At 43.0% G+C, this 10,255-nt stretch overlaps 2 protein-coding genes across 3 annotated transcripts; one reads left to right on the top strand and one right to left on the bottom strand.

The window, feature by feature from the left end:
* The first annotated feature begins 3,562 nt into the window (after positions 1 to 3,562).
* Positions 3,563 to 5,802, top strand: LOC309507730 (uncharacterized protein). The gene is made up of 2 exons (XM_082182076.1): positions 3,563 to 3,746; positions 4,325 to 5,802. Exons 1-2 carry the CDS (start codon positions 3,565 to 3,567, stop codon positions 5,529 to 5,531), a joined length of 1,389 nt encoding a protein of 462 aa, XP_082038202.1. The 5' UTR covers positions 3,563 to 3,564; the 3' UTR covers positions 5,532 to 5,802.
* Positions 5,803 to 5,949: 147 nt separating this feature from the next.
* LOC309507731 (uncharacterized protein) lies at positions 5,950 to 9,660 on the bottom strand. 2 transcript variants are annotated; one of them, XM_082182077.1, is made up of 5 exons: positions 8,537 to 9,660; positions 8,265 to 8,386; positions 7,805 to 7,968; positions 7,581 to 7,713; positions 5,950 to 6,900 (listed from the first exon to the last, which is right to left on the bottom strand). In XM_082182077.1, the coding sequence occupies exons 1-5, from the start codon at positions 8,616 to 8,618 to the stop codon at positions 6,394 to 6,396; spliced, it is 1,008 nt and encodes a 335-aa protein (XP_082038203.1). In that variant the 5' UTR covers positions 8,619 to 9,660; the 3' UTR covers positions 5,950 to 6,393. The 2 variants fall into 2 exon arrangements, with proteins under 2 accessions (XP_082038203.1, XP_082038204.1); XM_082182078.1 differs by having other exon boundaries at positions 5,950 to 6,855.
* Between the last annotated feature and the right edge of the window lie 595 nt (positions 9,661 to 10,255).

Here is a 10,255-nt window from a genome sequence, read left to right as displayed (position 1 = left end):
TTGCCGTAGTTGCACAAGGGCTGCCTCAACGACTTCCGTGAAGACACGAGGAGACAGGGCTAGCCCGAATGGGAGAACCGCGTACTGATATGCCCGCCCCTCGAAAGCAAACCGTAGGAACGGTCTGTGTCGAGGAAGAATGGAGACATGAAAGTAGGCGTCCTTCAGGTCGATCGCTGCAAACCAATCCTGCGGCCGCACACAATCGAAAATGCGTTTGGCCGCGAGCATCTTGAATGGAAGCCTGTGAAGGGATCGGTTCAAGATGCCCTGGTCCAGGATTGGCTGTGACTCACCGGTCTTCTTCGGTACAATGAAGTAGGGGCTGTAGAACCCGGACTTCATTTCCCGGCTGGAGGGACAATCTCGATCACACCTTTCGCCAGTAAGGTAGCGACCTCCGCATGCATGACAGGGGCATTGCCACCCACCATAGTGTGACGGACTCCCCAGAAGCGGGGAGGAGATTGTGGGAACTGAATCGCATAGCCGAGCCTGATGGTTCTCGCGACCCAGCAGGACAGGTTGGGAAGCTCTAGCCAGGCTCCCAAGAACTGAACCAGCGGGGTCATGTGAACCACAGACGTACCCTCGGTGGGGCAGCGAAGCGGAATGACTGGCCCGGACAAGGGAGGCGTAGCGTCCCGGTGTGGGGGCACGGTCATAAGCCGCGTCCTGACAGAGTAGGCCAGGAAAGGACCAGCGTTCCACGGGGGCCTGCTCTGACAGGAGTTTGGCGACAGAGGGGGACAAGAGTGGTGAGGCGTTTGAGAACCACTGGGACTGAGTTAAGTAATAGAACAAAAATAAACATCAACATCAAAGCACAGTACACATACCAAGGGCATAAAGTAGGCCTAATATCCAGAGGTCACTTACAAAGTTAGGTTAAAGAGGAATTCAAACAAATAGCATATCAACAACAAGTTAGAATTTACAGACTGTGAGCTGAAGAGTAATATTCAGATAAAAATGTGTTTTTGAAGGAGAGAAGGGTGGATGTTTGACGGATGTCTTGAGGAAGAGCATTCCACAACCCCGCTAAAAGCCACTACGCTAAAAGACTCCCATGGTTACCAGACTATTGAAACTGACTGAATGTGACACAGCCCCACCTAAGATATTTTTCACCAGCCGCCAATGGTATTTAGTCTACTGTTTTTTATACAAATACCATAGAAACCATAAAGTTACATTTTGCCATGATAGTGAGGTGCTATAGGCTATGCCTGTTTTTTTGTGTGTTTTTTTTTTTTTTTGTGGTTATCATGATCTAAATGCATGATACTGGATGACCAATGTGGTTAATTTTAATAAAACTCAAACAGAATATTACATTTTACCAAATAAAAATTAGCACATGCAGAAACTAAGAAAAGCACAAAAAACTAGATGTACCGCATCGCGGTACAAAATATGACCGCCGCTCAGGCCTGCACTGGCTTTCCACAAAAATAAATGACGTGGAGTAATTTGGCTGTATTGCGTGTTTATGTATATACCTAAAAAAAGTAATAGTATGTGCATGTCTGTCTGTGTGTGTGTGTGTGTGTGTGTGTGTATGTGTGTGTGTTTGTGTATGTGTGTGTCTGTGTGTGTGTGTGTGTGTGTGTGTCTGTGCGTGTATGTATGTGGCGAGTGGCCCCCGGGGCCAACGAAATTTTTCCGTAGAAGTCTAGTGGGGCTACATGCCCACCAAATTTCATGTTCCCCGGTGTTTCGGTGTCCCTGGTATCGTTGACGAAAAATTTCCGGGGGCCCCAGCGCAGGGGGGGGAAGTGGCCCCCGGGGACCAAACGAAATTTTTCCGTAAAAGTCTAGTAGACCAACATACCATAAAAATTTCTTCATCCTCGGTGCCACGGTTCAGGTAGTTATTTAGGAAAAACTGAATTTTTTTGGGTTTGGGGGGGCCCAGCGCGGGGGGGGAGTGGCCCCCGGGGACCAAACGAAATTTTTCCGTAGAAGTGTAGTGGGGCTACATGCTCACCAAATTTCATGTTCCCCGGTGCTTCGGTGTCCCTGGTATCGTTGACGAAAAATTTACGGGGGCCCCAGCGCGGGGGGGGAAGTGGCCCCCGGGGACCAAACGAAATTTTTCCGTAAAAGTCTAGTAGACCAACATACCATAAAAATGTCTTCATTCTCGGTGCCACGGTTCAGGTAGTTATTTAGAAAAACTGAATTTTTTTGGTTTTGGGGGGGCCCAGCGCGGGGGGGGAGTGGCCCCCGGGGACCAAACAAAATTTTTCCGTAGAAGTCTAGTGGGGCTACATGCCCACCAAATTTCATGTTCCCCCGTGTTTCGGTGTCCCTGGTATGGTTGACGAAAAATTTACGGGGGCCCCAGCGCGGGGGGGGGGGAAGTGGCCCCCGGGGACCAAATGAAATTTTTCCGTAAAAGTCTAGTAGACCAACATACCACAAAAATTTCTTCATCCTCGGTGCCACGGTTCAGGTATTTAGGAAAAACTGCATTTTTTGGGGTTTGGGGGGGCCCAGCGCGGGGGGGGGGGGGAGTGGCCCCCGGGGACCAAACGAAATTTTTCCTTAGAAGTCTAGTGGGGCTACATGCCCACCAAATTTCATGTTCCCCGGTGTTTCGGTGTCCCTGGTATCGTTGACGAAAAATTTACGGGGGCCCCAGCGCGGGGGGGGAAGTGGCCTCCGGGGACCAAACGAAATTTTTCCGTAAAAGTCTAGTAGACCAACCTACCATAAAAATTTCTTCATCCTCGGTGCCACGGTTCAGGTAGTTATTTAGGAAAAACTGAATTTTTGGGGGTTTGGGGGGGCCCAGCGCGGGGGGGGAGTGGCCCCCGGGGACCAAACGAAATTTTTCCTTAGAAGTCTAGTGGGGCTACATGCCCACCAAATTTCATGTTCCCCGGTGTTTCGGTGTCCCTGGTATCGTTGACGAAAAATTTACGGGGGCCCCAGCGCGGGGGGGGAAGTGGCCCCCAGGGACCAAACGAAATTTTTCCGTAAAAGTCTAGTAGACCAACATACCATAAAAATTTCTTCATCCTCGGTGCCACGGTTCAGGTAGTTATTTAGGAAAAACTGAATTTTTTTGGGTTTGGGGGGGCCCAGCGCGGGGGGGGAGTGGCCCCCGGGGACCAAACGAAATTTTTCCTTAGAAGTCTAGTGGGGCTACATGCCCACCAAATTTCATGTTCCCCGGTGTTTCGGTGTCCCTGGTATCGTTGACGAAAAATTTAAGGGGGCCCCAGCGCGGGGGGGGAAGTGGCCCCCGGGGACCAAACGAAATTTTTCCGTAAAAGTCTAGTAGACCAACATACCATAAAAATTTCTTCATCCTCGGTGCCACGGTTCAGGTAGTTATTTAGGAAAAACTGCATTTTTTGGGGTTTGGGGGGGCCCAGCGCGGGGGGGGAGTGGCCCCCGGGGACCAAACGAAATTTTTCCTTAGAAGTCTAGTGGGGCTACATGCCCACCAAATTTCATGTTCCCCGGTGCTTCGGTGTCCCTGGTATCGTTGACGAAAAATTCAGTAAGGTGACGAAAAAAAAAAAAAAAAAAACTTTGACAATCCCTATAGGGATGGCTAGTGCCTACGTCATCGTAGCCAAATACGTCACTTCCGTGTCCAAACCGAATTGGGCTAGAATGGTGCAGTGCTGTGTCCCAAGTTGTAACAACAGAAATGATGTCAATAAAACGATTAGTTACTACCGCTTTCCTTTGGATGACAACGAGAAGAGGAGATGGCTTAAACTGATACGGTAAGCTGGATATCTAACCATGAAAAATACATTTAAGTGCGGGCTAGCGCCAGTATTTGCGCTAAACGTTAGCCGAGATAACGTTACCTGTTGCTGTTAACGATGGAGTGGGGCCACATAAAATAATCGAGATTAAAGTCATTATTTACGGGAATAAAGTTGCCATTTACTAGTTTAATGTGACTGAGTTTAAAGTCGTTATTTATGAGAATCAACTAGCTAGTTATTTATGAAAAGTCATATTGTAAGATATTAAACTTTTTTACAAAAAACAAACATTTTACAAGAATGAACGAGATTAATTACGAGATATACGTAATATTTTACAGAATTAAGTCGTTTACAAGTCCTTTTTTTAGATTTACGTGACAATTTACCAGAATAAAGTCAGTATTTACATTTTTGAGAATGAAGCCATTAACAATATAAAAGTCACTATTTATGTATATACAGTTGCCAAATTGTGTTGCTTTTGTGGAACAGGGGTGAGAGGGACAAGGGTTCTGCACTGGCAGAACCTACTTCTTTTTGTTTATCGCCACAGAGTTCTTTATGTAATGTTTTTTTCTTTTATCCAGGCGTAAAGATTTCACACCTAACTACAACTCAAGGGTCTGTGGATGGCATTTTCCACATGGCAAAGCAGCGGGGCCCACACGGTTTGCCTGGAATGAGGGAAAGGCTTTTCCTCACATCAGCCAGCCGACCAAACGGCAAAAGAAAATGCTCCCGGCGACTGTAGAGGACGAAGGAGGAGCTGAACCAGGCCCAAGTCACCTTGACACTGCTCAGAAGACCCCAAGTAGTTCAAGTGTTTTGGTGCTTGAAATTGAGAATAAGATGCTCAGAAAAGAAAATGACAAACTGAAGAAAGAATTGGAGAAACAAAAACAAACATTTTCATTTAGTCAAATATCCTCCCACCCAGACATAGTCAACTATTACACTGGCTTGCCAGATGCTGCCACAGTCTTATTTTTGGAGACCCTTCTTTCCAAATTTGATCTCCAGTATCACTTTGATTGGAACGTCCAAAAAATGCCCTTAATCGATCAGCTGCTCTTGACTTTGATGAAACTCCGACTGAATTGTGGTCTTGTTGACCTTTCTGTGAGGTTTAACTGCTGCCGGGCCACAGTCACCAACATCTTTATCACCATCTCCAGTGCCCTGTATGACATTTTGTATGTCGGCATGATGGAAAACAAAATTCCTTCCAGATTCAAGAACCAAACCTCCCTGCCACATTGCTTCCAACCATTTCCCAATTGTCGGATTGTGCTCGACTGTACTGAAGTACCTGTGTCCAACACAGAAAGTTTGGACACCCAAAGTCATCTGTACAGTCATTACAAAGGAGGTACCACGCTTAAGGCTCTGATTGGTGTGGCACCTAATGGATTCATTACCTTCGCCAGTGACCTGTATGGTGGAAGCACATCGGACAAAGCAATAACAGCAGACTGCGGAGTACTTCAACAGCTAGAAGCAGGTGACATGGTGATGGCTGACAAGGGCTTCACTATTCGTGACATTTTACCTGCAGGTGTTTCACTGAACATCCCAACATTCCTTGTCAACGGACAGTTCACAATGGAGGAAATCAACCACAACAGACTTATTGCCAGTGCAAGAGTTCATGTGGAGCGTTCTATTCAGCGCCTGAAAACATTTCACATTTTGTCATACATTCCGTACCAGTATAAAAAGCATGCAAACAAGATACTGAAAGTGTGTGTTTCTCTCACAAATTTACAGACACCCATCCTCCGTGAAATAGCATGAATTTCCTCTCACTGTTTGCCACAATGCCATCATCAGCATTGAATTTTTCTTTAACTGTATTCCATATGAACTGTATCAATGTTGTTTTTTACTTGCTAATCAATTTTCCTAAACTCACATGTTAAATGTTATATTTTTTTAAAGGTTTGTTATACATATTATCAACACAACTGTGTTTGATCCTCCATAAGCTGAATGAATAATTTTGTTCCGTTTGACAGCCTGGATGCAACTGAAGCTGAACAAGACAATTAAAAAGTCTTCACACTGATTATGTTGCTCCCACTCAATTTATTTGAACTGCATGTTACTGCTTTTCTTTTTCTTTTTTAGAATAAATAAAACAACAAAACACACAAACATCATTTTAACTGGTACAAATGCACAGATATTGATATATACAAATTGGGAGAGGCTACAACATTCAAACTGAAAATAATGCTTTAGAACTAGGAATGTCAAGATTAACTGATTTTTACAATAACCGCGGTCCATAAATCCACTCAAACGCATGAAGTCAATGGCAGGTTCATAAGTTAAATGTGAAAATCTTATTTTCATAGCGGCCAAAGGAAGAGTTAAAAAAAAAAAGGATCATGTGCAGCCGCGTTTGTCACGTAAAAATGGACATGAACCGTGTAAGCACATGGAAAGACATAGATCTTTCAAAAACATCCACATAAATCTGCTTTCTTATAGCTAGCTAGGTAGGTATAGGTATTGCTAATAATGATAATAATAATAATAATAATAATGATATTCTACTGCCTATTTATAAGTTTACTTTTTATTATATTACTTTTTTATATATATTTGAATCCTGACATCCCTATTTAGAACATGTAAACAAATGCAGGGTTAATCATTTAATATCGGAGAGAATATGGGGCAGGAAAATGTCCTTATAAAATTTTTCTAAAACACTAATGTTGTTTGCCCAAGCTGGATCTTTATGGATGAACAGAATTACAACATCCAGCGGAGTCCATACCACCAGGTGGCATGTGCCAGCTCCCGTAAGGTACAGGTTGCCCTGAATTTGATGCCAGTAGTTGTGAGTCGGCTTCATTTTCAGTAGGCCAGTAACTTCATCCAGTTTGAGATAAAAGTCCTTTGCCTCTGCTGCCTGAATTATGGTCTTGTTTCTGGCTGCATAAGGACATTTCACCTCAATGATGCAGTCAGCAGATACTGTCCCATCTGGAGAGCCACCAAGCAGGCCACTGTCAGAGAGAAACACTCCGCTCTCCTGGATGGTCACACCAGTGCGCTTCATGTACTCTTCTTTAGCCTTTGGCTCATGAACGATTCCCCAATCACAAGCCTGGGGGTTGAAAGGGAATTTCATACACAATGGCATCACAAGGTGCTTTATAAAGGGAGAGAAGGAAAGAAATATCAGCCCAACCCTTGTAGTACAATCTTTGTTTACACTTGTTTGATTTAAAAATTACCCTAGGGTCTCTATGTGGGTTTTTTCTGCCACCAAAGGGTGATATGTAGAACTAATTGACAATAACCTTCAATGTATTTGAGAGTAAAAACATTTTTGGTGAAGAAACTTAATTGTACATAAATTTTGAATATGTGATAAAAAATAATGTAAACGGTCTAAAATACACTGTGGGCAAATTTACAACCCTTTCAAACCTAGTTTTGGCTGTTTAAAAGCCACAACCATTACAGCTGAAAAAACCTCTGATAAAAAAATTTGATCAACCTTTTTTCCCCAAACACTATTCATCAAGCTCAGACCTGATCAAAACAATTATTTTTTTGTTTTTAAATAATGGATTTTAACCTTGTGAATGCCTTTCATATGTGATTTCACTGCAGTGTCATGGTTGAATGAAAAATTGTGGTTATAATGGGAGTTGCTGGGGAGTATTACTTAAAATTTGATGCTGCAGAAAAAGTAATGTGCCAAAGCAGATGTTTTCACAAGTCTTTGGAAGATCCAGGAGTGTGATAGCATATAACAAATATAACTAAAGGATATGTTTTATTACAGTACCCAAGGGTTAAAAGAACTTTGTGTCCATCACTTACATGAGCTCCTTGCTTGAAGTTGTAATGACCAAGCAGCGTTTTGAATAATGAAGGAGGGTAAGAGTTCCTCTTCACTGCCGCCAACACAAGACCAAAGTTGCTGGCTGTAACTCTCTTCTTGCGATATGCCATCCTGTTATAAAGAAACACACAACAGTTAACCTCACAGTCACTAATGACTTTTAGTACACATGAAATCAATCGATCCTTGTATGTATTATTACCATAAGTCATTCTGAGTTTGCCCAACTGTGGCCCTCTCGATGGCTTCCTTTTGTTGTGGGCTCACAGCAAGGGATGAAAGGAGATGTTGAGCTTTGTCCTCACAATACCCGGAGTTGGCCAATATCCCATCAAAAGTTTTGACGTGATGGCAGGGGTCAAAAGTCTGTCCCAACAAATATCATTGAATCAGAATAACAACAATTAGATCCCTTCATGTCAACATTGTTCACAGACATACATATATTGAGTTGCCTTGTGTACGAAATGCGCGGTTTGAATAAAGTTAAAATTAAAGTCTGAACAGGTTTATGTCTGATTTGCAATTTAAATCTGTGGATATGTCAAACTAAATTTACCATCTTACTAGGGATATCGTCAATCTTTGTAACTGATTTAATGTTGTGTACATGTGAAGTTTCTGATAAAGCAGGACATGAAACAACAAAACACAAGTCAAACCTGAGGCAGTGCAGGAGGTTCTGGAGCTAATATCCAACCCAGACCTGTAAAACGGTCAAGCTGTGCCAGAGATGACGATGCCCATTCTCTGTCCTCCGGGGTGACAGGGCGTTTAATTCCAGCTGAAAAAATAGCATAAAGGATATGATGGTAACTGCTATCTAACCCAGGCTTAGATTTTACTATGAAAAGAAAACATATGGTCATTGTTTTTCCAATGATAACAAAACAGAAAGCATGACAGATATTTCCAAGTTACTCGAAGAACTAACCTTGTGATGTGGAAGGTGCAATCACAGACACTTTCTTGGCCGTGATTTGCTCTGTTTTGGGTGTCGTGGGCCTCTTCCACATACACTCGACATCCGTGCGGGTGAAGTTCTTCTCAGCCCAAATGAGGAGGGCTGCAACATGGTGGCACTTGGACCTCCCGATGGCACAAGAGCAAGAACTTGCCTTCACTTCCTGTCCCTCAACGTGTACCTGAGTGAAATCAACTTTGCTAACCCTCACAAAAAACTCTTAACAATGCTAAGAGGCAAAGCTTTGTAGTGCACTCTGTAAGCCTGCACTGCTAACTTTTTTTTATTATAGTATGTTTATTTTTTTATTGTTTATACTTTTTGCCCCCTGAAGTCTGGTAGTCACTGTATAAGATACCTCCTATATTTACTATTTAATTGTTCGTTTCCTGTCTATTCTGCACACCCTGAGTGTTTTCTTGAGAGCTGAATGTAACAAGTGAATTGTGAGATCAATAAAGGTTTTTCTTATCTTTGTGTTGCACTAGGTGGAGCCAACAACTAGTTAGGTAACGTCTAATCTGTATTGGGCGAGCAATACTTTTCCAGAGTTTTAAGTTGTCAACAAACCATAGGTACTTATTCTAACATAGCTAAGTACAATAGTTAACGTTACACTTGTACAGTAAAGTTAGCTTGGTGGCCGACAGCCTTATGTTAGCGAGGTAACGGTAGCTACTAAAAACTTGTAACGTTTGAACCGTGACAAATGTACAATCTTTTTATGGTAAAGGGCGACAGCTTAATGTTTGATTAACAATTTGTTTTATGCTCATATAAAACAACAAAAGTCATAGAAATTTGTGCCATTTGACGAGTCACTCAAGAGTCGGGACCTCACCTCAACCTCGTAAACTTTACTTTTCATTGAAGCCTGTACTTTCCCTTTCAGACTTCCACCTGCCAGCACACTAACATTTACAACTCTGTTGGAGTTGTACGAGTTCAAACCCTTTTTCACGGACTTTGGGGTGTCCGCAAAATACGATGTCACCGTAAAAAAAGTGACCGGTTCCTTAGCTACTGCCATTGTGTTTACATTAGACGCAGCGGCTTGGACACGGAAGTGATGTCGTGACGTCACACTAGCCATCCCTATATGACCGCTTTCGCTAGCTACGCTAGCGGCGGTCATAATTAACATACAGTACACAATAGTAATTACAAACAATAGTTGGTTGTTAGTTGCCGACAGCACAGAAGCTCCAGACACACAATGACACTCAAACCCAGTGTTACTCACGTGTGGACCCAAATCAAAGCAACCTCCGCATTTTCAAATCTTCCCACTTAGCTCTCTCCAGCACTGGACAGCGTTTCTAATATTAACACGGGTCCTAAAGCTCTTGCCCAAAAATAACCCTTTATTTTCTAGTGATTTCTACTTAGCTTTTCTCTTTTGTATTGTGTCTCACTCTCATCTCTATTTCTGCATTTCTATTCTTATGTCTTTCTTCTGTTCAAATCTCCCTCTTGATCATTCTCTCTCCTCCACCATCAAACACCCCTACTGCTGATTGGCTACACGTTTGTAGTTGTGTCAGCCCGACTAACTTCCAAAAAGCATATTTCAAAAACAACTTACCCCACCTTTAAAGTCAAGCAGTTGTAGCCCAGGGGCCTCTGGTTACCTAAAGGTGCCCCTGACTGTGCCATATAGAACATGTTACAAGTAAACTTTGTACTTTG

This window comes from Leuciscus leuciscus, assembly GCF_965113295.1.
Source record: "Leuciscus leuciscus genome assembly, chromosome: 10".
Taxonomy (NCBI): Eukaryota; Metazoa; Chordata; class Actinopteri; order Cypriniformes; family Leuciscidae; genus Leuciscus; species Leuciscus leuciscus.
The sequence above is the reverse complement of the archived record's forward strand: the minus strand, read 5'-3'. Positions and strand labels throughout refer to the sequence as shown.

What these genes read in the sequence shown, in the direction of transcription:
- LOC309507731 (XM_082182077.1), bottom strand. Translation starts at nt 8,618, where the DNA reads ATGTGGAAGAGGCCCACGACACCCAAAACAGAGCAAATCACGGCCAAG. An exon ending in TGCACCTTCCACATCACAAG is followed by an intron (nt 8,387 to 8,536) that starts GTTAGTTCTTCG and finishes CTATTTTTTCAG; the next exon opens with CTGGAATTAAACGCCCTGTC. An exon ending in ACTTCAAGCAAGGAGCTCAT is followed by an intron (nt 6,901 to 7,580) that starts GTAAGTGATGGA and finishes CCCTTTATAAAG; the next exon opens with CACCTTGTGATGCCATTGTG.
- LOC309507730 (XM_082182076.1), top strand. Translation starts at nt 3,565, where the DNA reads ATGGCTAGTGCCTACGTCATCGTAGCCAAATACGTCACTTCCGTGTCC. An exon ending in AGATGGCTTAAACTGATACG is followed by an intron (nt 3,747 to 4,324) that starts GTAAGCTGGATA and finishes TCTTTTATCCAG; the next exon opens with GCGTAAAGATTTCACACCTA.